This window comes from Meles meles, chromosome 1 (assembly GCF_922984935.1).
Source record: "Meles meles chromosome 1, mMelMel3.1 paternal haplotype, whole genome shotgun sequence".
NCBI lineage: Eukaryota > Metazoa > Chordata > Mammalia > Carnivora > Mustelidae > Meles > Meles meles.
In genome coordinates this window covers 202706860-202733537 of record NC_060066.1, presented here as the reverse complement: position 1 = coordinate 202733537, position 26678 = coordinate 202706860, and the positions used below count along the sequence as shown (strand labels likewise).

The following is a 26678-nucleotide window of genomic DNA, read 5'->3' as shown; positions in this document are numbered from 1 at the left end:
GTGGAGCCTGCCATCCTGAGAGAGTAGAGCACCAGATCTCCTTGGCCCAGGCTTGGGAACTGGCAGACCATCCTTACGTTTCACTACATTCTACTAACCAAAGTAACTCACAGGACCGGCACTGAGTTCGGATTCAACCACTGGAAAAATAAACTCTACTTCTTGATGGGCAAATCTAAGCATTCCTTCATGAGAGGCAAGGACGCAGTGAGGTTAAGGACAATTGTGGCCAATTGTGGATTCTGCCATGCCAGTGGGCATTGAAAAGAAGAGAATCTGCTCAGCTCAGGTCGCTTTGGTGTTCATTAGACTCTAAGTCTGATAGCACTAGGAGATTCTGAATTTGGATGGAAATTCTGGGTCCCTCAGATGCCCCCTTCCAGGCCCTTTCTTGATCTCTGTGACATCTTCCTGGCTATGACACCCATGTGGCAATGGTGGGTGTGGATATCCTCATGCTCTGTCTCTGGAGAGATGGAAATGGCATTAATCATTCCTACCTGGGGGATTTTGGAGAGCAGAACTGGAACAGAGGAGAAACAAAGTCCAAGTGCAGCTCTCAGATCCTTGGCTGTGCGCCAAGACTGTGTTTTGCAAGATCCCTGCTCTGCCCACACCTGGATGTAGGTTGTGTGACCCGTTCCCAAGTCCACCCTGCATCCTGATTTGGGGATCAGGGTGGAGGGAGAACTTAGGGTAGATCCTGCATCCTCTTCCCCTCCTAGAAATTCCTGGGTTGGGGTTCAGAATATCTCTCAATCCTGCCACTGGCTGGATTGCTTCTGAGCACGTACGACTATTGGAAAGTGTTATTTATGTGTGTCTATATGTAGAGGCTATTCTCCCTCCATAGCATGCCAGGATTTTATCTTTTCCATTGCTGATCAGCTGCCCCCTGGGGCCGAGTGACAAAAGAGTACCCTAGGCCATGTGCTGAAGGCTGACTGCGGAGCTAGAGCCTCTTGGGGATGGCATGAGACGGCTTCAGGAAGGACAGGTGACCTTGGACCCCATGCTGACCGATGAGGGGGCCCGTGGCCGCCTAGCACTGGAGCTTATGCCTGCCACAGCGGGGCCGGCTGGAGAAGAACGGCTTGAAGTTTTTCTCGTAGGTGGGCAGGCTCTCCCGGAAACAGTAGGCAGACTGCCTGTCACACTCACATGCCCGCAGCCCACAGAGGCAGCTGACGCTGGGGCTGAGGGCACACTGACCTGCAGAGAGAGAAGGGGTGACTGGGGACTCCACTTGGTTCTAAGGTCTAGGAAAATGGGGGCTTGCTGCAAGGGGTCAAGTGTTGGAAACAGAAAGGGAGGAAATTGGGAGTCTGTCTTCTGGGTGCCTAGTCACACCTGGACATGCCACAAGGACTGGGGTGAAGAGAAGCCTGGAAGGAAATGGGGAGGGGGAGGCTGGGCTGCATACAGGGGTGCCCTGAGTGAACACGCAGACCAAGGGTGCGGGACCCACTTTCTCAGAACTCACCTCATATATCCAGCTGCTTGCTTGACATCTCGCGAGGATGTCTCAGGCATCTCCAGCTTAAGGCGTTCAGAAAGGAACACTCGATGTAGTGCTCCCTCTGCCCACCAACCTGTCCTTCACCCACGCTCGCGGCTTGAAAACGGCACTGCCTCCTACTCGAGCCCGGAAGTGAGCGGCAGCCTGGGTTCCTCCCCTCCTCCACTTTGCACATCCAGTCCGCAGCAAATGCCATCAATTTCTCTGTTTAGAGTACTTCATGCTCTGCCCTCTTCTCTCCACCTTCCTGGCCACTCCCGCATTCCCTGTCTCCACCAGCCTTTCCTCCCCAACAGGAGGAAATGAACAGGGACTTTCTTAAACTGCCACCCCGATCAGGTCCACTCTCCTGCTTCAAGCCCCAGTGCAGTTTCCTAGCACTGTGGGAAGACATCCAAGTCCTCACCAGAGGCCGGAGAGCAGCCTTGCTGTGATCTGGCCCTTGCAAACCTCTCCATCCCCACTGTCCTTTGCTCTGCTCTGGGCACATTGTCCTGTCACATGCTTGGCTCCCTCCTGTCCCAGGGCCTTTATTCTCACCATTCTAAAACACTTCTCTCCAGGATCTTCAAATGACTGGATCCTTCTCCTCCTTTAGGTCGTGGTCAGATTTCCTCTCTTCAGAGAGGCGCTCCCAGGCCCCCGACCTGGAGCACCATCCAGCAACCCCCTTCCCGTTTATCTCATTCACTGTGCTTTGCACAACCCATGCATCTCTTATGCATTTGCTTGCATGTGTCTGTCTCCCCTTGACAGAGTGTGAGCTCTGCGAGGCCAGGGGTTTGTCTGTCTGGTCCGTCACAGCATCCCCAGTGCGCAGAACAGATGCTAGCGCATAGTGGGTGCTCAGTCGAGGGTCCCAGATAAATGAATGCAGCCAGCCTCTCTCTGGGCCTTTGGGGTTGAGTGTCTGCCCTTTGGCCAAGTCACCACTAGATGGGGATCTTTTATTTAGTTGCCAGAGCTGCAGTGCTCTGTGTGTGTGTGTGTGTGTGTGTGTGTGCGCGTGTTCCGCTCTCTTCTGAGGGTTGGGGCTGAGGAAGGGAGGCAGCCAGACTCACCAGTTTGTTGATCATGGGCAAGTTAGCGGCCACATCCACATTTACAAAATGATGATGAGAACTGTAGGTGTCAAAAATAAATAATGGTGTCTGCGGTGCAGGCTCGTCGTGAGGGTTTTGGCCGCCGGGTACGGAGGGAGCGGTTTGCACGTGGCAGGCACACCCACCCTGCTCCGTAAGTGCTGACGGTGATGACCATGGTGACGCCTCTGGGAAAAAGAGGAGCCCTTCGAAGTTGGTCCCAGCATCGGCCGTCCTCCGTCCTCCGTTCGTTTGCCTCTCTCCCTCTGAAGTCCAACTCCGGCAGCAAGCTGTCCTCCCACACCTCCCCAGAGACTTCGTTTCTCAAGACGCGTTGACAGCCATCCTACACTCCAGCTGTGCCCTCCGTGTGCCCTCCTGGAGTGTGCCAGGGATGTTCCCGCCCCTGGCTCTCGGCTCCTGCCTCTCCCACTGTTCCCGACACCTGGGTCACCTTTGCCCTCACACTCCCTCTTTCCATCTGAGAAAATCCTTCAGGATCCATCAAGCCTCAGCTCCCCCCAGAAGCCCCGCTCAAGTCTCTGTCCCCTTCGGGTCTCTGGCCTCCCTCATACCCAGCACACCCCTTGCTTCCTGCCATGGTCTGAAGGGGCCTACTTGGACTCGTGGCTGGTGTTCTCGGGGGGCTACTTGGATGCAGGGCACTGCCCCCTTCAACCATGCTCTCTTTGGGAAAGGGCCTGCCACTCGTCCAGGCCACTGTCACTCTGCTTCGATCCCCTCCTCTTTCTTGTCCTCTTTCTGGTCACCTCTGTCTTCTGTTCCTCTCTTCCTCTTTTCTGCCTCTACTGTCCTTTGTCCTTTGTCTCGCTTCACTGTCCCTTTCTGGCTTAGTCTGGTTCTTTCATACACACAGATTCTGACCCTCTCCTGACACTCAGCGCGACCTCTGAACACCTCACCTGGGCCCCAGGCCCACTGGAACTGATTTTGAGCCGGGGCCAATGGCTGTGGGCTATCACTTCCGGGGCATCCCATAGCCATGGCCGGGCCAGGCCCCTCAAGACCTGGAAAGAGAGGAAGCCTGGGCCAAGAAATGTCCTCCTTGCTTGCCAGCTTTTCCCAACCAGCCCGAATCCAGTTCCTGCATCTTTCGGTTTGCTAGTGGAGACGCCAAGACAGGAACTGAGGTTTGAAGAAAGGACCTGAAGGCTTCAGAGCTGTTTTTCTCAGTCTGTGGAGTAGACTTCCACAATGGGACGAAGCAGGACGCTGTACGGGAATGTTCGCCACAGAGAACTCGGGCTGCTGACAGGCCTCCACCGGCCTGTGTCCCAGGCCTCCGCCCTGCTCTCTAAATTCTCTCCCTGGGCCTCTGCTTTGGTCTCAGGGAGTTAAATGCCATCTGAGGGATGCCTGGTTGGCTCAGTCGGTTCCGTATCTGCCTTGAGCTCCAGTCATGATCCCAGGGTCCTGGGATTGAGTCCTGCATCGGGCTTCCTGCTCAGCGGGGAGCCTGCTTCTCCCTCCGCCTCTCCCCCTGCTTGTGCTCTTTCTCTCTCTCTCTCAAATAAATAAACTCTATTTATAAAGGAAAAAGAAATGCCATCCGAACGCCCATGACTCGGGTCCTTGCCCCAACCAGGTGTCTCCCCTGAGGTCTAGACTCCCGTATGCTCCTGGACACTTGACTTCCCCATCGGGTGTCTGATAAGCATCTGAGACTCAGGAAGCCTCATGCCAAGTGCTTGCTGGCTCTCGTAGCCTGTTCTTCCCCATCTGCACAAGCTCAGACAACACCTTCCGCACAGCCGCTGGGGCCGGGAACCTTGGATTTAGTCTTTTTCCTCCCCACCCCGCATCTTATCCATCAGCAACTCCTGACAATTGACCTGCTAAACTCCCGGCATCCGACGCTTCTCTCCTTCTCCACTCCACACCCCCCCCCCCTCGCCCCTGTGGAAGCTTCTCCCACTGCTCACTAATGGCTCCGCATCTCTCCTCCCGGTTCAACAACCACTGTGGACCGTGGCCAGAGTGATCTTCCTAAAGCAAAAGTAGACCGTATCCTGCAGCAAACGCCCTGGCAGCTTCCCCTGCAACGGAAGGAGAAGACGCCCTCCTCACCTGTCTGCCCAGCCCCGCGGACCCTTTCCCCATGCGACACCAGCCACCGCGGTCCTGATGCCCCCCACCGCTGCTCCTGCCACACTGGCTGAATGCTGCTTCCATCAAGGGCTCCTTCGGGCCCCCTGAAGTAGCTGTCCTTCCCTCTCCCTGTCGTCATCATTCTGTATCCTGTTGCCTTGTTGGAACACTTCATTTCTCAATATTTGGGAATACTGACTCGCTCCCTGGAGGCAAGCTCCCTGGGCAGGGAGTGTGTCTTCTCACATATCTTCCATCCTAAACATCCAGGAAACACTCCGTCCCTAGGTGCCACTGCCTCACTGGCTGGAGGTTCACCCTCTGCGTGGCAGCAAAAGATCCCCATCCCAGGCAACGGGAAGCAGCATTCTCCATTCAGACCCACCGCCTGTGTGCTTTAGGATTTCAGGCAAGTTCCTTGTCCCCAAGCCTGTTTCCTTGGCTTTCAAATCGGGAAACAGACATTAGCATTGACTATTTTGAGTTCATTCATTCACTCATCAAACAGGTATTGAGTTCTGAACATGTGCTTGGCCTTTGGCTAGGCATTGGAGGTAGAGGTCTGAGCCTGCAGACCCTACTTTGCATAGCTTTCAGGGCATCCTTCTTTGTGGGTTCTAATGGGGATGAGTGCCCCCCACACAGACAAGCTTTTTCCTTGCCCTCCCAGAACTCACATTCTGGTTGGCGGGAGAGTGGATGCATAAACAAACAAGGCAATTTCAGGTAGAGACAAATGTTAGGAGAAAAAAAAGGGTGATGTGTCAGCGGGTGAGGTGTTGTGAGGGATACATTCCGTAATGAAGGAGAAAGAGCTTTGCCCACCACGAATTCCAGTGGTTGCCATGTTCACCTTCCCTCGTCGGCAGAGGGAGAAGTCAGAGGCTGTCAGACACGGAAGTGGAAGAGGGACCAGGGCTGGAACATGGTCTCTGCCTCCCATGGCCCCTTGCACAACACATACATGGCTGTGTGGGTGGAGAGGGTGGGGGTCTCTGCTGGCTAATCTTAAAGTCCCTTGCAAATGTCAAGAACTTACATAAGCCCACTCAGAGGAGGGGTAACAACCTCCCTGGTCCCCCGGTTGCTCGCTCGAGGGTGGCTGTCCCCACCTGGCAAATTGGCCCCAGGGCTTGGGTTATAGGCCTTTCTCTGCACTGATCTCCCAGTGACATTTAAAGACATGGACAGGCCAAGTTGTTTTTTCTCCTTTCCCTTCCCTGCTCACTAACTGCATCCCGGATCAGCTGCAGGTTGCTAGGCAACCCGGGGCCAGGCTCTGGGTAGGGATTTCAGAACTTGGAGGTTGGGGGTTGGTGATGGGGGGAGGCAGTTAACCCTTACAGGGCCGCACTTTGAACTGCAGTGTAATTGGGGTGGGAAGAGCTTTTCTTCTCTAGGGAGTTAATGATGTTAGCTTGAGGGGATACAGGGGCAGAGGAGAGGCTTCCGAGAAATCTAACAGTCATGAAGAAAATCCCAGTGCTTTTCTGCAAAAGTAAAGGGGAAAAGAAAACTTAGGGGCAAAAAGAAGTTTCGGCTTCTAAAAGGAAAAGCATTGCCTAAGCACCTGCTATGGGCCAGACCCTGTAGTGCGGTTACTGTAGCAACTTTACGAAGTGCAGAGTATTAGCCCCATTTTACAGACCGGGAGACTAAGGCCCAGGGTAGTCATGCAATTATCTGGCTAAAAGTGGTGGAGCTGGGATTCAGACCCAGCTCTAAGCCTGACTCCCAACTACGTGCTCTCTCTGGGCCTCTTAGCAGGGGACAGAAAGCTAGAACAGAAAGATCTGGGGCATCACAAAGGAGCCAAATTCATCTGCCGTTCTCTGTCCGCTGGGCCGGTGCTGAGCATTCTGGTGAGTATGCTGCCGACAAGCAGGGCAAGTCCAACAAGACCTGCAATTGTGGGAGCCTTCCAACCAAGCGCAGCCCCCCAACACCTTCTGAGCAGCCCCATGCCATGCGGGGGTGGGGGGTGCAGTGTGAGGCAGGAGCACCAGCTCTTGGACCAGACAATCTGGGTCCGACTCAGGACTCTTCTCTCCCTGGCCGTGTGACCGTGGCCACCTCAGCTAACTTCTCTGAGCCTCAGGGTCCTTCTTGATTACCACGTTCACCTCAAAGGTGGATCCCAGGGGTTAGGGTGCTTTGTGTAAAGTACCTATCACAGATGCTCATGGACTGCCGCTGTCACTAATGTACCTGTTTCATGAATTTAAAAAACTGAGGCCCAGAAAACTCAGGCTAAGCAGTGCGTTCCAGAGCACTGGAAAGGCTAAAGACACATGTGTTTTAGCCTTGCCTGCTACTCAGATCAAACTCTTTCGCTCTCTGGGCCTGTCTCCCTGTCCCTATAATGAGGGGTTGGTCTAAAGGGACACTTTTGGGTCTGGAGAATGCCAGGAAAGCAGAAGCTGAGTCTGCCTTGCTCTGCGTCCCAGCCCCTGCACAACACTGGCCCTGGATGGGCAGCCAGTAGGCGCTCAGGCAATACTGGACAAGTAAATGAATGTGCCTGGGTCTGGTTTGTGGGCTCAGCAGGTACCAGCAGCACACCCACGATCAGAACCCAAATCACCAGCTCCTGGCCCTGCTCCTGGGAGCTGGGGCTTGGCAAGGTCAGGTGGGGAGGACATGGGATTAGCCTGATACTCACTGTCTGGGAAGCACCTGCCCCCACCCCATGCTAATGCCCTTAGCAGGGTGCCAGACTCCAGGAGGTCTTCTCAAGCTTTAGGGGCAACTGGCTGCCTGGCAGCATCTGTGGGAACCACAGCCCAGCCTGCAAACTTTTCCCCCCAGCTCCCAGCTTGGGCCTGCACCTCCCACCACCACCCAGCAGGTGCCAAGCAGAGGATGCTTCTGTGTGCCACATTGGCAGGGGAGGGGAGGGGTCCATCTTGTCATTCAGATCACTTTCACCCCCAACTCCTGGAGTCCCAGGCTGTGGCTCTGGCCCTATATGGGAGAGGGAAGGGGACTGCTAAAGAAGCTGCTCAAAAAAAAAAAAAAAGAGAGAGAGAGAGAGAGAGAGAGAGAGAAAAGAAAGAAAGAAAGAAAGAAAAGAACAGAAAAGCTGCTCCAGGTGCAGAGGGCAGAGGCTCGCCCCAAACCTGGGACCACAGTGTGGGCAGGTGCTCCGCACCGGCTGAAATTCTACTTCCCTTCTCAGATCACCTTTTCCATTTTTCCTCAGTCTCCGAACTTCATGGGGGCACCAGAGGACAGAGCTCCTCGAGGATATTTTCTCTAAAAGTGGTAACTTTTCAAGCACTCTAAGGTAACACTTGACATGACAGATGTTATGATCAAGAGGAAAAGCAACGAGAAGAAACCATATGGAAGTGAGACCACGAGCCAGGCTGAGAAGAGTCAGGGGCACCTTTTCTGCACGCGCCTGCTCCAGCCAACCGCCAGGCTTGCCCCCCTGACTCCTGCCAAGGGTGGGGGAGGGGCGGAAGGGTGAGAAGAGCCAGGCAGAAGCTTGGTCCGTGCCTCTAAGGGCATCATGTGTCAAAGTAAGCAACACTTTGGGCGCAACTTCCTCCAGCCCTCTTCCCTTGCCCACCCACTAGGCCCTGACCCCATCCCAGCCCCTGCACATGGTCTGCAGGATCTCCCAGGAGACACACGGCTGTAGATATGAGCACCGTCATGGCCAGAGAGCTCCAGCACAGAAGTCTCTTTGAGCTCACGTGGGAAATCGGGGTTCTCCCCATTGACAGTGTGGCTGGGTGCTGGGGGCTGTGGAGGCTGAGAAGTAGACCATCTGTCCTCCCATTGTGGGGCTCTGAGACCCCAGCCTCATCCCCCACCCCCGCCCGGCTCAGGTCTCACCACTGGGTCAGGGACAACACATAGTCCTAATGCTTGATCCATCTTGGTGTGTCCTGAGCCAGGGCTCCAGGGTTGGGGGGCGCTGGGAAGCCCTAGGGTTTGGACACTGAGCACCCATTCTAAGGGGGGAGATGAAAGGAAAGGAGGTGGTTGTTCCCTGACCTTGGGGGGCAAGTGAATTCCAACACACTCACAGCTGAGCACAAATACATGTAGGGAGGAAAGTGGTTTGCACAATTCCGCAAGGGTGGGAGGCCAGTTGCCCTAAGGGACACTCAAATCACTGGCTACCCCCGAATGAATGACATTTATGAGAAACTTACAGCCAGGGACTTCGAATGTGCTTGCTCTTTAGATCAAACTTGCCCCAGACACACACCCCAGGAGCCCCTAAACACGCTCCAGGATAGCGGGGGCCACCCCCACCTGCTGGACACTCAGTGCTTGCCCACCCTTGTTCTTTGCTCTCCTCCTTGAGTGGCCTTGATGACACACGAGTTCCCTTCCCCGACCCCTCCTATTTACTTTTGTGCCCCCCCCCCCACCGCCGCCCCCGATAGTACCTACCAGGGCTTGGCATGTCCTCGCCCTTAACAAATATTTATTCAACTGAAAGACAGCTAAGCTGCTTTGTTAACACATGACAGACAGAGGAATGTTCTCGACAGCAACAGTTGCCAAGCAAAGCTGCAAGATTCAATGTAATCTTAAGGCAACAACTACTTATCGAACAGGTGCTATACCCCAGGCTCCCAGAAGGTGCTGGAGATGCAGCCATGGACAGGAGAGACCAGAGACCAAGCAAGCACTCCCAAGAAGCTCCGATTTCTAGAATTGTCCATCTTCATCTCAAAGCGCTCCTCTACCAGGAGGCAGGCATTAAGGAGAGGCCCAGGTTCAAGGGCATGTCCCCGCAGAGAGGGCTACTCACAGGCCACGGTCCCGTTGGTGATGTGGAATTCGTAACTGTTCAGCACGGGCTGGCAACCAAACTGCTTTAGCTTCCCGTAGCAGCAATCATGCGCCAGGCAGCATCTGGGGGCCAGACCAGAGCAGGTGATGGGGGAGGGCCTCGGGGTATCGGGGAGGGGGGATGGAGGGGTGGGGGGAGCCGTGGGCAGACCTGGAAAAGACGCCCCTGCCTCCTCCCCAGAGCGAGAAAGCATTGATGAAAAGAAGGTAAGTTCCTGAAAATATTAACAATATAAACATTACCACTCACATTTCGTGAGCCCTTTCTAGTACCTTCTGCTATCTCATTAGTTCCTCCATGTAACCCTGTGAAGTGTGATTGTTGTCCCTATTTTTGTAGGGGAGGAGATGAGCTCCCAAGGGGGGAATTTCCTTAAGTGATACAGCTGGAAAATCACACACACACACGTGTGCACGCACACACACACACACACACGGGGCTCAAACCTAGGTCCCTGTGACTCGGTCATTCACGTAATGAATTTTTCCTGAGCACCTACCATGTGCCAAGCATGTGTGATAGTCCCTGAAAAGACAGGGCTCACCAAAACACCCAAAGCACCAGTTCTCATGGTACTCAGAGTGGCCCGGGGCAGAAAGGGAGAACACGAAGCGGAGTAAGCAGCATGGGCAGGACTGGGAACTGGATTCTAAGACACAGAAAAGCAAATGCTCTGGGCCAGGTGCTTCCGTCCTTCCTCTCCCCGACCCTACCTGGGAGCGGGCTCTTTGCTCTTTGTCATCTTTGTCTCATGGTATAAAATTGCCATCAGCCTTTGGGCTTGGAAGGGGAGGTACAGAGGGTCAAGGGTCCAGATTTGGAAACAGGCAAATTCTTATTCAAATCCTGACTCGGCCACTCAGGGGCTGGTGTGTCTTTAGGCTTTGTCATGGTGGTTTAGGGGGTCCTCACGGCTGCTGCCTGTCACCTAGGGATGGGACCACTGCCTTGGCCACCGGATATGTAAGGATTAAGTTAGGTCCCTTGTGCCAATCACCGATCCCAGTGCTCGGCACATGATGGGGGTTCCAGCTGTGTCTGTCCCCCTGTAGGGCTCTGGGATTCCTCTGGATGGAATATTCTATCCAGAGCCCAGTCCCAAGGAATCAAGCTCCAGGAGTGACATTTCGGGTCCCACTGCAGGAATATATTTACGCACAGGAGCTTAAAAGTGGTGAGAAACATCTTATTTCTCCACATGAATGATGTACAAGCTTTCCTGTTTCCTCCCTCCCCATGCCCTCGCCAGGTTACGCCAACCTCCACTTCTTCTCAGGACTCACACTCCCCACCCCACGCTCAAGAGTAGTCCTGGCAGCCACGCTGGGCCATGTGGCCTCGCCCAGATGGACAACTTTTCCAAACTGGGCCACTGGGATTCTCTCTCCCGGAATGTGGAATTAGGCCCAGGAGACAGCAGGGCGGCCTTGCTGTGGTCTAATCCTAAAAACTGGGTTGCTGAGCGAAGATCACGTTTGCTGTGACGTTTGAGAACTGAAGACGTTTCTCGAGCTCTGAGCAGGACTGACTGGATGATTTTCAAGGCCTGGTGCAGCATGAGAATTCGGGGCACGTCGTCTGGACACAAGGATTTCAAGATGGTGGCTGCGGGACTGCGAATGGGCTTCTGTCTCTCGCAGTGTGAGAGTCCTAACACCCTGCCTCACCTCAGGCTTGGGTTTCAGTGCACATAAAAGGAGAGCAGGCCCGGAGCCTCCAGACTCACCTGTCTGTGTCATCCACGGGGGTCCCTTTGCCCCCAAGGCCACAGTAGCAGCCATATCCGTAATACGAGAAGAAGGCACTCCGTCCTGTGATGAGTTTGACCATCCTCTGAAATTGCCAGAAGCTGCTGTGGGCAGGGGCCATCACTGCTGGCCAGAACACAAGAAAGAAGACACTGGGTAGTGAGACCATGCCAGCCTGGCAACCTGCACCGAGAGCGCTGGCCTCTGGGACATCAGGAGATCCCAAAACTTGCCCCCAGACATGGGCATGGCCCGGGATGATCAGCCCCTTTCCTGGGGAAAGGAATAGGATCAGAGAACACTGTGTCCCACAGCCAGTTTCTTGCCAGCCCAGGACGAGAACCCAGCTTCCATGATGTTCGGGACATTACTGTCAACCATGCCTCCCCCCAGTGCACCCCCTGCCCCACCAAGTGGAAAACAACCACCCCAGGCAGAAACACCCTTGGGTCTCATGCAACATGAATGGGAAATGTTTAAAACCAGAGATGCCAGTTCCTACTAATATCCTCAGGCATGTACAATCTCTTAAGAGGCAGGAAAGATGCCCTCAATCTTATTATTTTTTTTAATGACAAATACACAGGGATCTGGCAATTTTTAATTCTACAGAATGTTTACAGAAGTGGGGGTAGAAAAAGCACACACACACACACACACACACACACACAGGGATGTTTGCTGCAGCTTGTCCCTTGTGGTATCAAAAAATTGAACACCACCCACATATCCACTAACAGAGGGAGAGTAACTAAATTGTGTCTTGAAAACATCTACTTTTAATAGCAGTCTCTCCGGGATTGAGCAGTGGGATTGAGGAAGTAGGTGGAGAAGAAGATAGACACCATTTATATACTTTTATGCTGTTTGGCTTTTTTTTTTTTTTTTTACAGTGACCATGTATTACTTTCCTATTAAAATGGTTGAAATGAACATGTGGAAAAGCCTAGAAGCATGTCTACCAAACTCTGAAGAGTGGTTAGTTACCTTTGGGTGTAGGAAAAGGACTAGGATCTGGGAAGGATGAGAAGTGGCTTCGGCTTGTTATATTCATTTATTTTACTTTTTAATTACCTGCATATATTAATTTTGTAATGAAATAACATAAAAACATGAACTTGGGGAAGAAACACAGAGACAGAGGCGTTTGGAACCCGTTCACAGGAGACTCCCCACGTGAAACTGTGGTTTTGTTGTCCTAAAGCACCACAGAAGGGGTGGGGAAGCCTGGGGTAGTCATCGGTGTCCCCCAGCAGCCCCTCGAGAGAGAGACCAGCCACTGATGTTGTAGAAAGCCTACCACGGGGGCAGCGGAAGTGGTCCTCTCCGCGTATCTCCTCCCCCCCCACCCCCGCCGACTCATGATCTTGAAAACTGTAAATTCCACCCCGGACTAAAGGGAAAATGGGAGCTCCATTTCTGACATTTTGACTTAGAGACCTGACAGTTACAAAGCTGGAACAGACAGAAAAACGGATCTGGAGACAATTCTATGAATCAAACTCATCCGAGTCAAAGAGTTTTCCCACAAACTCAACACAGTTTGCTAGCAAGTTCTTTCTCACTGTGTGTTATCTGATCTCTTGGTAGCAATGACTTATAATTATCCATTATTCCATAAGTCACCATAAGAGAGCCTTTCTGGTGAGAATTAATTGTCCCTAAATTAGCTGGATATACGTCTACGTTTCTGTTCTGGAATCTACGTGACTTTAAACAAAGGCAAAGAAGGAAAGAATAAGAGGCTTCCAAAGGGGGTGTGGGGTAAAACAGTGTCAAGGCTTCTTTCCTTAGCAAATGGTTAGCAACCTTTGATTTTTCTCGAAGTTTCATGAGGTCCCAATGCTGGGACTAGCCCATTTTGTAGAAGAAACAGAAGGAGGAGGACTTTGGTGGGCGCCTATTCCACTCCTGATTCTCTTTTGAGTAACACCTGATTCCTCCCCCCTCCCCACCCGATGCCCCATCAGAAGGGGCTGCCTGGAGACACGGACACCCAGACGGGAGGACAGAGCCCTGGAGCTCTCCCAGCTCCATACTACTTACGGCAGGAGGCAAAGACCACGAGAACCCCAATGGCCTTCATTCCCGAGGACACCAGGGGGTCGGGGGCAGGGCGATCACACCTTTCTCTGCTCATGAAGGGTCTGCCAGCCGAACTCCTGAAAATAACCAAAATGAGGCGAGGCCACGTGGGTGCCAAACCCCAATCACAGCTCAGGGCTCAGAGCAAAGGGATCTTTTTCAAACCTAATTATCTCTGAGTATGATACCCTTTCTGGTATTTAGAACCTAAATATAAAGATAGGAAGGGTTCCGTTGTCTGAAGAGTACAAGTGTTTCTTTTCTTTTTCTGGCAATACCGTCCCCTCTTTTTTTCTTGTGAGGAGTCGGTATTTCCACGGTTCCCAAGTTTAAAGGCATCCAGGGTATCCGTGGTGGAAATCCCATGCCAGGAAGTCCATCCCCGCTTGCACGGTGGGCACCCACCCGTGTCTTCCTTCCCTCCTTGGTATCAGGTATCTCATTCAGGAGCTTAGAGCCTCTGAACCTGGGCTTCCCCTGCTATCAGGTGAGTCTAAAAGACCTGTCAGTAATGTCAAACATTGATTAAGGAGTTCCTCAATGCCACCTGCTGATTTCTGTGAGGTCTTTGCGGGCATTCCATGATTTCATCCTCACAAACAGAGAGGCTCTGCCATTGTTTTAGAGACAGAGAGACAAGAGTCAGAAGAGCCTTCCCGAACCCACAGAGCCCCCAGCCTCGCAGACTTGGGGAGACCAATGGAAACAAGGCAGGTAAAGCTGCTCGGTACCGAAAAATGCTAGGACAGCGAAACACACCCGTCTTAATACTATTTGCAGCACTAAGGGTCCTCAGATGTGGCTCGCTTGCCACAGGACAACGGAGGAGGGCTCAGGGACCCCCGTTGTCCCAAGGAGACTTCCCACTCCTGTTCCGGCACGAGCTCTAAGTGTAAGTGGCCTTGATGTGGTCCATCAGGAATCAGGCTCGATCTGCTAACAGCAGGACGCGGAGCACGAACAGTAGTTCTGTCGAGCCCAGAGATTTTGACAGACACCGAGCTTTGGCTAGCTTTACTCTCCGTGACAAAGTTTCCCGGGGAAACTTCAGAATGAGCTCCTGCTGCAGGGCCCCGGGCCAGTGCATCAGGTGTCCTTGCTACCTCTGCCTCTCTCTGGCCTGGTTCTGCTGGAGGATGTAAGGCTCAGCCGGGACCAGGCCTGGTCTCGTCCAGCCTCCATTCCAAGCGCTGCAGGGAAGTTTTTAAATTAGGTTCCGTCTCTACAGGCTGGCTCCCTTTCCTCTTCTGAGTCTGCAAAAATAACCGTGCGATGGTGTAGTCCAAGAAGAAGGCATGCACGTCTTTTAGATGAGCAGGTGATGACGCTTTGGAGAGACAAAGAAAGGGACTTGGGTGCGTTACTGGTAATGAAATCAGTGTCTCTCTGTGCGCCAACTCCTCGTCTATGCGTCAGCTTCTCTGAGTGTCAGCTTCTCCCTCTGTGTGCCAGCTTCTCCTTCTCTGTCAGCTTCTCCCTCTGTGTGCTAGCTTCTCTCTCTGCCTGTCAGCTTCTCCCTCTGTCAGCTTCTCCCTCTGTGTGCCAGTTTCTCTCTCTCTGTCAGCTTCTCCTTCTGTGTGCCAGCTTCTCCCTCTCTGTCAGCTTTTCCCTCTGTGTGCCAGCTTCTTCCTCTCTGTCAGCTTTTCTCTCTGTGTGTCAGCTTCTCCCTCTCTGTTTGTTTTTCCTTCTGTGTGCCAGCTTCTCCCTCTCTGTCAACCTCCCACCGTGTGTGCAGCTTCTCCTTCTGTGTGTGAGCTTCTCCTTCTCTGTCAGCTTCTACTCCTGTGTGCCAACTTCTCCTTCTGTCAGCTTCTCCCTGTGTGTCAGCTTCTCCCTTTATGTGTCAGCTTCTCCCTCTCTCCAGTCCATCTTTGTTCACTTCCTGACAGGTGTCTCTCCTGGGAGCCTCCCGAGAATGCACTTCTCCGTCTCAGAGTCTGTGTCCAGGGAGGCCAACTTAGTCTCATGTAGAGTGATAAACAGTGAACTCACCTTCAAAAGGAGGAGTTGGAGGGGGCCTTGAACTTCCTTAAGTTGTATTCCACTCCTCTTTGCTCCTCCTACAACCCGACAGGTAAAGCCTATCACTTTCCTGTTTGGCAGTTGAGGAAAGCAAGGCTCAGAGAGCAGCAACACACAGCTACGAAGTGGCAGGACCAGAACAGAACCTCTGGTCCCGACCGCCCAATTCAGCACTCTTTCCACCTCTCCAGGCTCCCTGCCTAGACCTCTTGCCCGTGTGGCCTTTTGAGGGTGACAGAGCATTTTCACAGACGTCTACTGGCTCCAAGGCTGTGACTGAGGCGAGACGGGCACGGTCCTCTCCTTTGACTGACTGCTTGCGGGTGCTTTGGATTGCACTGAACTGACAGCGGGGGCACAGGACCGGAGGCCCCGGGGACGTGACGAAGGGCGAGAGCATGGTGGGGAGCAGGGCGCGGACTCCAGCTCCAGCCTCTGGCGAGGCAGCCAGCGGGTCGGCAGGTGCCAGTGAGCGACGCCCTCAGACCCATCAATTCATCTGATGTAGACAATGCTGAAATGTCGGCTGGCTTTTCCCCCCACAGAGAAAATAAGGAGGAAAGAACCCACGAGCTCCATAATCAAAGCTCTTTCTATTTTGCTCACCTCTTTGTTCCCAGTGCCTCCCGGCACACGCAGGGCCTGGCACACACGAGTATGACGGTGAGGATGAGTCACTTTCGTGTCACACTTCCACACCCTGCGAGGCTTCTGAGCACAGCCCTCGGCATCACCTTCATCGTGCAGATGAGAAAACCAGGCACGGAGAGGTGGGAAGTAAATCCATATTTGAGGAACGAATGAAGGAAGGAAGGAATGATCAGAGTCCGATGATGCGTTGAGTTACAGAAACATAAACAAAACCATCCCCTCCCCAGGGCCAGCTCGGACTAAGCACTGTTTGTGGATTATCTCCCTTAATCCTCTTTCAAGGTTCCCCTTGTGGCCCTGATGATCAACCCCAGTTTCTAGATGGGAGAACAGAGGCCTGCAGGAGTTAGGGATTTTGTCCTGCACACTGATGGAGCCAAGACTCGCCCCAGGTGTGTGGACACCAAAACTGGCATCCCTAACCCTGAGCCATTCTCCTGCTTCCCAGTAGGGCACGGTGCCCAGGGCTCTACCTACCCAAAACACAGCGAATGTTCTTACTTGAGACACAATTCCAGCAAGGGTCAGCCTCTTTTTCTCAGACCCAGCAGATGAACGGGAAGGGAGTTAAATGGTGGCTTGTAGTAGGCGGGCAAGGGAGAGAAGGGAGTGATGAAAACGGTAACGGACCAAGCCCGCGAACCTGGAACCACTGAGTATGGGGACGGATAGTTCTGACTACAACAACACCGTTGCCCCTGGAGTGTTGGTGACTTCAAGTCGTCGAGAAAAGGCTGCATTGTGTAAGAGACTGCGGTGCAGGGCAAACAGCTCTGGATTCTCTGTTGGAGAAGAGGGTTGGCGTGGGGCTCCCCCACTTCCTGGCAGAACGACTGAAAGTTCCTGAGCCGTCCCTTCATCGTCCGCAAGGGGGAAACAACGAGCCTGCCCCTCCCACGGATTGCCGGCAAGACTGAACAAGTTCCTGAGGTCAAAAGCACTTGGCCAACAGTAGCCAAGGTGAAGTACCATGTTTGCTATGTTCTGCTTAAGAAGACAGGGAAGGAGGCACAACGTTAATGGATGTTTTCTAATAATATGGGAAATAGAATCCTGCACTTCAAGAGGGGGATTTCATTATCTAGAAACTACCCTCTTGCAGGTCCTGTTGGGATGCTCAGGCACCAGAACGCATAGTAACTGTGCCAGCGTCTTGGCCTCTCCACCAACGACACCCTGTCCTTCTTCTGCTTGAAGATTACCCACGGTCTCAATCAACAGGTCTAATGGGATCGAGGGCAGAATAGTACACTGGGTATAGACTCCAAAATTTGGAGGCCACCTGCTCTTTGGGGATAAGCTGCTGAGACATTGAAGCTCTTGCCTTCCGCCCAGCCCTGGGGGAGGTCATTTAGACTTCAAACCAGATATCCTTGGGGGATGTCAAGTGGCAGCCAGCCGGGTCCCTCGGTGGAAAAGCCAGCTGTGGAATCAGCATTGTCTCTTCATTAATTTAACTCATTTGCTGAGTGCCTATCATGAAGTGGGCACCGTGCGGGCAAAGCAGGGGACTCAGACACAGCCAAGTTCCTAGCCTCGAGGAGCTCAGGTCCTACTGACGGAGGCGGCACATGGAGGGTGAAACCAACATGATAATGAGCACTAACCCTCCCCAAGCAGTCACAAACGTTCCCGGCACATGCTAAGACCTTTCCACGCAGCATCTGATTTCATGCCCAACCCACTCCCATTCTTAACCGCCCAAGTTCTACAGTTAGAAACCAAGGTCCAGAGAACACTAATAAGTGACCCGAGGTCTCTAGCAAGCTAGCAAGTGGTGGGGCCGGGATTTAAACTCAAGCCTGGATTCCAGGGGCCATGCCCACCACCTCACGACCAGTGCAATAGGCGGGTACAGGTAAAAGTGCCATGTGGGAATGCCGGGCTGGGGGTGGGCTCTGGAGTACGGGGTGGAATCAGCCAGAGGGGGGTTCTGGAACAGCTCTGCCACTCAAGAACTTGAGGGACCCCAAGGGTCAGTTGTTTTTTTGTTTGTTTGTCTTTGGTTTTGTTTTGTTTTTGCAAAGAAGGCCAATGACGCCTTTCTGGAAGAGAGCACTGAAGATCGGAGGACCTGACCGGGTGAGGGTGGGTGGCGCCATCTTGGACACGTTCCACTGGACCAAAAGGGATCAGCAAAAGCCCATGTGGTTTGGGGTTGAGGAGGAGGTGGTCAGGAAAGGCCTCTATGAAAGAGGTGACTTTTTAACAGGGGCCTTGAAGGATCAGTACATTTGGATTGACTTCGAGGAAGGAAGCAGGGTGGGGCAGGCATGAGTAACGACCCTGGAGATGAGAAGACCAAAGGCCCGTTTGGGAATGAGCTGGCTGGAACCCATGGAGGAAGCTGGGGAGTAAGGGAACCGCGGCTGGGAAAGAGGGTGACCCCACTTTGAACCTGACAGAGCAGCCTCTGGCCACGTTTACTGAGAATCCATTTGCACGCATGTCAGAGACCAGGCCTTATAGGGTTCGTCTTTTGAAGACATGCTCTTTAAAGAAAGGGGAGACAGAGGTGGCAAAGTCAGCATTCTCTTTAAAGAGCAGGAAGACACAGCCATTGGCGGGTGGGCTCTCCTTCCTTCCCTCCATCTTCTCTGGGCACTGTGCGTTACATGGCCCTGGGGAGCAAAGGACATGTCCTGCTGAATATTAAACAGACTCCAGGCATCAGCCCCATTTCAGTGCGTGGCCACGTAGGGACACACACACACACACACACACACACACACACACACACACGGTAGGGGGAGAAGCGGATTTGATTTTCCAAAAGATTGCATAATCCTTAGGTGCTATTAAAATAGCTGATGAAGAATCTACTTTAATCTTTTTTGGGTGGGCGTCGAAGGCCTGAAGAGCATTGCTTAGATATTTCTGACAGAATCATTTACAAGAAAGAAGCCACCCAGCACAGAGCTGCGGAGCCAACAGCTCCTAAGACCCTCACCTCCTGCACCTCCTTGGGGTCCCCAGGTGCCACCTCAGATGTCCAGGGCTGGGGAGGAGGCCACCCCAGCAGGTGGCATGGCCCACCCACAGCTCCCATAGTTCAGGCACAGCTTTCCTGAGACAGGAGGGAATCTCACTGCTGAAAGGATCCCCTCCTCCTGGGGCCCAAAGACGTTCCTGTCAGGGTCAGGGGCACATAACCACGTCCAACCCCTGCCCGTTCTTCTATTCTTGGCTCAAACTGTATTTTGAAAACAATCTGATCTATAACTCCTGAAGGGCGTGTGACACGCCTCCTCAACCAGACTGTGACCATCTCAGAGAAGGGTCGCTGTCGTGCCCAAGCGCAATCCCGTGTCCATGTGTCCAGGACACACGAGACAGCAGATATCCGGTCACAATGCTAGGATACACTGATTCTTTCCTGTGATAATTTGGTTTTTGTCTACTAACATTACCTTCCAATAATACAGTCATGAAATTATTCATCTGCATATTCCAAGAGTCTAGAACTGTGCCTGGTACACAATAGTAGTCCAATAAGAGCTCCTTCTGAAGCTATGTTAATTCTATTTTGGAAGAAAGCCTTCATCCATTCAAGTTGGGATCTGAAGGCTACGTGGGCATTAGGCAAAGGAAGAGAGGAGGCAAAGTTTGGGGAGGAGGGAGAAGAATCTTCCAGGCATCAGGGACAGCAGGAGCAAAGGTCTGGAGTGTATGTATGTGGCCCTTTGGCAGAGAATTGGCTTCGGGGCCGTTGGAGGAGCAGTAGGTCTTGGACAGAGGCAGAGGACATGTCCCTTCCCATTCAAGCAGGAAGGACGGAAGAAAACAGGCAAGTGTGTAGTCTAATGAGAGAACATGAACAAGGCTTCCATAGGATGGCTTCTCTTTTGTCTCCAAAGAGGGAAGTAAGGATTCTTCTGCGTTGGAGGAGGGGCAGAGGAGAAGGGAGAGGTTTCAGGAGAGAGGACAAGGTTTGAAATAACCACCAAAGGAGAGAGGAGACAGAACTGAACTGGGGGAAGTGGGAGGATTTCTGCCTGGGGTTAAGGGTCCAGTAGATGTTGGAGACCACACCTTTCCATAAATTATGCCAAGGTCTGCGGCTGGTCAAAGTGTCTTCAGCCCCTGGGTGTAAATGGACTGATGGAGTTTCATCAACTGGGAGGGACAGAGTGGCAGCAGGACAAGCGCGTGGGGGATTCTGCAAAGGGAATGGCCTGGGTAAAGGACTGTGAGCTGGTCAGGGCAGGAAAGAAGCAGGTTTGGGGGGCGGGGGCTGTGAGAAAGCATAGAGGGCAATGGGCTGCGGTTTCCACTAAAAGACAAATGGGGTGGAAGTGGGCGGGGTTGCTGGAAGTACAGGGGTCGTGGTTAGGGGAGGCAAAACGGGGCAGAGGTAGTTGATCCCAAGGGTCCCTAAGCGGCGGGGAGTGTGGGGCTGGTGTTAAAGACATTGCCCTGAGAACAGACAAGGCAGAGAGAGGCCCCAACCCAACACAAGCCTAGAATCAACCACTGAGCCTGGAGGGTGCGGGGGAATCAGTCCAGCAGCCTCTCCCCCAAACCGAGGACACTGAGCGGGTTGGGGCCTGGCCCCAGGTCACAGCCCACGGTGCCCCCCAGCCCCACCCAGGAGAGGACCCAGGAGGCCCCCCACTGGCGCGCCCCTGGGGTGGGCGGGGTGCCCCACCGACCGGAAGCACGTGGCCCCCTCCAGCCCGTTGCCCCGGAGACGCCGGCTGTTTACCAGCCGGACTGAGCCTGGCGACTGCGGGGCGGATGGAGCAGAGGCGAGGTGAGCGCGCCCGCCGCCCTGGGACAGGCCGCCCCCGGGGGACAGGAGGGGTCCCAGGGAGAAGCGGCCACTCCGGGCCAAAGACAGCCAGCCCAGCCCAGCTCACCGTTGCCGGATGGGACAGCTCCCGGGCTCCGTGGAAGCCGAGGGGGCTGGGAAACCGCCGGGCCATGCGCTCCTGGCTGGGCAGTACGGACTGGGACACGAACAGACCCACGGGGGCCAAAGGACGTCCTGCACTCGGAGAGACCGGAGCCAGATCAGAGCCTCCCCAGACCCATGCGCTTTCACCCAAGGCACCGCTCACTTTCTAGACGTTCTTTCTTGCCCCTCCCCCAAACGTCTGCTTCTGCTGTTCCAGCTCAACTCCTTTCCTTTTAGAACTGTCCCTACTAGGAAATAATTAAGCTCTCCTCCTCCTCCTCCCCCCTCCCCCACGCTGCTCTTGCAACCATCCCCACTGCCTTTTCCAAACCTTTGATCACTCGGTGGCTTGTGGTCCAATTTCTCCACTCCCCCTCGTAAACGCGGCACTCTGCACTCTGCGTGGGACAGTGCATTCTAATCATTTAGCCGGGGGTAGAACTGGGAATGGTACCAAAGTTTTCTCCTGCTCAGGCCAACTACCATCTCCTGTTGATTCTTCTGAGTGCTTTCATCTTGAAAGCCTCAAGCCTCACGGAGGGGCGGGGGGTGGACTGGGGCTGGGGGGTGGTGGGGTTGTTGGCAGGGGATAGTATTAACTGATAAACATTTTTAAAAGACCAATTCAAATGTATGCATGCTCGGTATATACCAGCAGATGGTACGTGGGCGGGTGTATTTTACTGCATTTGCTGTGGGTTTAGATTTGGGTTGCCAGTGAAAGGGGGTGGTCTGACCCTGTGCAGAGAGGTGGGCTCCTTTGGAAAGCAGGAATATGGCCTCTGCCTTTCCTGCCCAATGTCCTTCCTTTCCAGTCGATTGGATAATTCATCTTAAGCCATAGGTACCTGCCCTTTTGGCAGTTCCCTGGAAGTCATTACTGATGTTTGTTTCCTGACTCCTAGCAGGCCTCTGGGGTGTAGCTATTCTGTTTAAGCAAACAGGCCACTTGCCTATTTGGTTGGTGGCTTGATGGATGCCTACACCAAGATCTTGTCAAATCACTTTGTGGTTGAACGTCTGCCAGGCCTAGAGGTGGGGAAATGAGCTAAGGGGGGGGGGGGGTAATGATGGGCACTGCCCAAGCCTTCCCAGATTCAGGGGAGTGGACAGGGTTCGGGACCCAAGGTGTAGATACAAAATCATGGTTGGCCCAGGTCCTCAAACACCTGTTCCCCACCACCACCTCCCCAGCTCCCCCTTTCTATGAGATAGATGCTGCAGAGAGTTGGTGTTCCCTCCGTGTAACAGATGGTCCCCGCGCTCGGGAGGAGGCAGTGGGTTATGAAAGCAGGTTCGATGGAACGGTTTTACCTGAAGGAGGTGTTAGTCTCTAAATAACCATGAGTGGGCTTATAGGAATTAGTCATAATTGAGGTTTTTTTCTCTGAGATAGCTCGCAGTCATGTTATCTTATGACCAGGGTGTCTTGAATATGACACCCCCTGAACATGGATAATTATATAGTACCAAAAGGTATAGAAAGTGCATGCACATAGTCAAGTTTTACTGTTAAAAATAATCCAGCAGAGAGCCTGCGAGAACACATGACTTTCCTCATCAAAGTTGTTAAGGAAGAGGTTTCTAAGTTACCAAACTTACTGACAGTTAAACCTTCCTGAGGCATGTGTGGGAGTTAGAAGCCAAGTCTGTGATAATTCTGTAGAAGCTGTGGCAAATTAATAGCCATTGCTGGGGGGGGTGGGGGAGGGCCGAGAAGGGGAGCTGGTTCCCAAATTGCGCTTATCTTTGGCAGAACAGTTGGACAATCACGACCTTCTCCTGTCACCCGAGTTAAAGTGCAGAGCTACTTAATTGCAAGTGAAAGACTTTAGAACTCAGCCAACAGGGGAAAAACCGCATTCTTCACAGTTGATCAGAAAACAGATTAAATTAACAAGGAGACAGGCCGGCTTTTTTTTCATGCCAAGGAGAAGGTTCCTGAACTCCCAGCAGCCAGATTGGGTGTGAAAACCTAGCAAGAAGTAGAAGATGGGAAGTGTGGAAAGGCCCAGTCTGTGGACAGAAGGCAGCAAGCCTAGAGGCCTTTAAGTTAAGAAAGGGAGGCCGGCTTTCGAACTGGCTAGTGGCTGGGGATATAGGAGAAGACCGTGTCTTGTTTGGGTGTGGTTTTAATGGAGAGGTAGAGGATACTTTCTGGAATTTGGCAACATGGGTAAGAGGCACAGAACGATAGCGTTAGAATGCAAGGCTACAGGGCTGGAATTGCATTTGCTCAGGACTGTGTGACGAAGCTTGGTGTGAGCTGGTTTGAGGTAAGGATGCAATTAAAGTGGGATATCAGAAGGCATTTCTTAGGAAAACGTTGTTTTGCATTTTTGAGCCAAGTTCACGGGCAGTCGAAATCGACCTTCTGGCATTTCTGTGCAGTGGGCGGGGCAGGCACGGGTTCCAGGGATTGCCCTGCTGGTTGGAGGTGGCCAGGAGCAGAACCACCGAGGGCCCCCTGGGGAAAAAACTCTGCAGCAACAGGTAAGGTTTTTGGACCTAAAATAATAGAAAGCACTAAGCAAACAGAAAACCAAACACAAAAGCAAAAGAACCTTACCTCTTCTTAAGCCTTAAGACTACGCATGCCCCGAGCCTGGTGCTTATGGCCGTGGTTATGTGATTTCGTATTACCATCTTCCTGTTGTGGATCAAGGGACTGACCTCAGAGGTATTGAAATAATGTCTTCAAGGTCATATGGCTAATTCTATAGATGAGGAAAGAGGTGTATCAGGAAGGTAGAATGACGGTCCCGTGGTTGCTTAGCTAACTCCCAGCAGAGCCTGCAGTAGAATCCCGGACTTAGGACATCAGGTCCTGGTTCCTTTGCACTCAGACGTGCTGCTCCTTGGGGACCGTGAGGCACTGGGAAATTACCAGAAGGTCTTTAGAGTGTAAGGAGACACCTGGTCAGCCTATGCGGTGGTGGTCAGGATTCCAAGGTCAGGGGAGCACTAGACGCCCCGCAGTGTCCAGGAAAGGATATCACCAGGGCCTGGAAGGGGGAGATGGTGGCAACTGGGTTAATGAAGGGTCCACCAAGATGGTGAGGAGGGACTTGATCTGGCCATCGGGGCCTGCACAGAGAAGTGCCCGTGCCTCCTCCTGAGCTTGGGAACCTGAGGCTTCTGTGAGACTTTCCTAGCACGCATGAGCACCCCCAGCGGGAGACGCACATACAGAGGCCCTCAGAGGGTTCTCCAGGTAGCTAGGAAGACAGAAAGTGAAGCCCCGTCCTCCAGAACGGAACCAGGGTTCATAAGACCTGGGTTCAAGTCCAGACTCTGACGATAGGGGGCTTTGTGAGCACGGAGCAAGTGTTCTGGTTCCTACACCTGTGGGATGATCTCGTGCCCAGCATCCCCTATGGAGCTGGTCGAAGACGTGGTTTGGTACACGATGGCCCACTGCCAATTTTATGTAGCTTGTGGGCTAAGAATAGGTTTTGTACTTTCTAATGGTTGGGGGGAAAATGGAAAGAAGAGGAATCTTTTGTGCCCCATGAAAATGCTATGAAATTCAAATATCAGTGTCCACAAACGAAGACTCATGGGCACACCCCCTCCCCGTTCATTCACCTGCTGTGAATGAACCTGCGTACCTCCCTGTGAGTTCTGGCCAACGGGCTGAGATCAGCAACGGTGCCCCCTCCCTAACCCCGTAAGAATAAGAATTCGCCCCCCCAACCAAGTCATTCCCTGGTGCCTACTTTGTTTATCTTCCTCATGGCAATTATTACTCATTGAAAATATCTCTTTACTGGTGGGCTCGACACCGGTCTCCCCTCACTCTTGGTTCACTGATTTTTCCGAGTGGTTGAAATGACTGAGGTTGTGAAGGAATGCGTGGCACCCAGTGGCCTCGCCCACACCGGAAATCCAGAGAGGAGCCCCAGACTCCCAGCCAGTTGGCACGGATTCCGGCCCCGGGGGTGACCGGCTTGGAGGCGGGAGTCCCGGCAAGTATAATCCACGGCTTCTCTTCTCTCCTGCTTCCTTAGGGGTCTTGAGAAGCAATGGCCACCAAGGCCCCTGTGAACATAACCCCCCCTGAACACAGCACCGCGGGCCGCACGGCCGCTGACGGCTTCATCTGGCAGCCAGACTCGGCGAACATGCACGTCCTCAGGCCCAAGTCCGCCAAGGGACGGACGCGGCCCAGCCCGCACAGACCGCAGGGCACAGAGCCGGGTCCTCACCGCGCGCCGGCCTCCCTGCCTCCAGCCATCCCCTGCGAGCCACCCGGTGGCCAGAGGCCGGGAGCCTGCACACCCAGGTCTCCAAATCAGGGAGCTCCCGGCGAGATCCCGGAGCTGCTGCAGCAGGTGCCAGCTGGCGCTTCCTCCTCCCTCAATAAATACCCAGTCCTCCCTTCCATCAACAGGAAGAGCCTGGTGGAAAGGTCTGTGGAAACAGTGGTGAAACAGGCCAGCTCCCTGCAGCTGAGCGGCACCTTGAAGACGAGTGAAAAAGAGTCCAGAGCTCCAGCTTGTTCCCCAGAGAGGAAAGTCGTCGTCCAGACCAGGAGACAGACCTCCCCCAGGGCGGGGGACCCGGAGGACCCGTCAGATGGAGAGCCCAGGCTGCTGCTGGCCATCAGGTCGCCGTCGGGCCGAAGGTTCGTTCACCATTTCCGGCCCACCGACGCCTTACAGACGGTTGTCGCTGTGGCTGAGGACAAGAACCAGGCCAGCTACCAGCCCTGCAGCATTGAAACCATGGAAGTGCCCAGGAGACGGTTCTCTGACCTCACCAGATCCCTGCAGGAGTGCGAAATCCCCCACAAGTCAGTGCTGGGCATCTCGCAGGAAGAAGGGGAGAGGGAGCCCTGAGTCCACAGCCCCCCTAGCTGGGGTCTTGGGTCTCTGAGCAAGGAGCACGCTTGGCTGTTGTGGCCTTCTGGGCAGCTCAGTAACAAGTTTAGCCGTGTGAACCTGGGGCGGCTGTGATCCTTGCGATCCACCTTCACAGCCTCTCCTCTGCAGAATGAAATTTGCATATGCACCAAGCACACTGAGAAGGTTCTCTTCCAGTTGTTAGATTCCCTCCAGCACTGGAGTGAGCTGGCAGGTTATCAGGGCTGTTCCTGAAACCACCATGACCAGGTCTCCCCTTTCCCTGAGGTCTGGGTCCTTTCTGGAGCACCCGCTTGCCTTTACAAATGAACTCTCCCTCTCTCGAAGCCAATGGTTTGCCTTTCTGTATTTGATGCAGGATTAAATACTTCCCAGAGAGGATTCAAGTCTCGTAAATAACCAGGGCTCAGGAAATGTCGAACTGGCATTTGTATTTCTTGCAAACATCTTTAAGAAACAGGCAGTTGACACTATCTTGGAAGCAGCCTCTTTGCTGGGTGCGGGTGGCTAGAGTTTCTTGGGGATTACAGTTTGTGAGATGTGGCTTCAGAGGAGAGAACAGGTCTTTCGCTAATACAAATCCCCCAACACATCAACGTTTCTGAAATAGCCCGGGAGCTAGAAAGCATATAGCTTCCACAACCGTGGATTAGCCAAGTAGCCACTTTTAAATAGAGAATAAGTAGGTTTGCAAACATTGGTAGCTACTCTGCATGCCGCAGTCTTCCCAAACTGAGAAAAGCCAGTGTATTCTGATTTCCTTCGCTTTTGTCACTCATGGAATCTTTTTGTTTCTAAACCGAATGAACATACAAGTCTGTACAAGTTTGCAGTGAAGGCGCCGTTGGCTTATCGGGGTGTGGAGACATGGTCTCGGGGTTTCG

General features: G+C 53.3%; 2 protein-coding genes across 3 annotated transcripts; one reads left to right on the top strand and one right to left on the bottom strand.

The window, feature by feature from the left end:
• Positions 1-912: 912 nt before the first annotated feature.
• On the bottom strand, positions 913-21332 carry PLA2G2C (phospholipase A2 group IIC). 2 transcript variants are annotated; one of them, XM_046023769.1, is made up of 6 exons: positions 21261-21328; positions 15988-16115; positions 13321-13436; positions 11253-11397; positions 9485-9588; positions 913-1212 (listed from the first exon to the last, which is right to left on the bottom strand). In XM_046023769.1, the coding sequence occupies exons 3-6, from the start codon at positions 13412-13414 to the stop codon at positions 1043-1045; spliced, it is 513 nt and encodes a 170-aa protein (XP_045879725.1). In that variant the 5' UTR covers positions 13415-13436; positions 15988-16115; positions 21261-21328; the 3' UTR covers positions 913-1042. The 2 variants fall into 2 exon arrangements, with proteins under 2 accessions (XP_045879725.1, XP_045879733.1); XM_046023777.1 differs by lacking the exon at positions 15988-16115 and having other exon boundaries at positions 21261-21332.
• Positions 21333-24954: 3622 nt separating this feature from the next.
• UBXN10 (UBX domain protein 10) lies at positions 24955-25922 on the top strand. Its single transcript, XM_045993294.1, has one exon. The coding sequence runs from the start codon at positions 24955-24957 to the stop codon at positions 25768-25770; it is 816 nt and encodes a 271-aa protein (XP_045849250.1). The 3' UTR covers positions 25771-25922.
• The last annotated feature ends 756 nt before the right edge of the window (positions 25923-26678 follow it).

Coding starts and splice junctions, on each gene's coding strand:
- PLA2G2C (XM_046023777.1), bottom strand. CDS start 13,414: ATGAGCAGAGAAAGGTGTGATCGCCCTGCCCCCGACCCCCTGGTGTCC. Junction 11,398..13,320: donor CGTGGTCTTTGCCTCCTGCC/GTAAGTAGTATG, acceptor TCTGGCCAGCAG/TGATGGCCCCTGCCCACAGC. Junction 9,589..11,252: donor CCCGTGGATGACACAGACAG/GTGAGTCTGGAG, acceptor TCTGGCCCCCAG/ATGCTGCCTGGCGCATGATT.
- UBXN10 (XM_045993294.1), top strand. CDS start 24,955: ATGGCCACCAAGGCCCCTGTGAACATAACCCCCCCTGAACACAGCACC.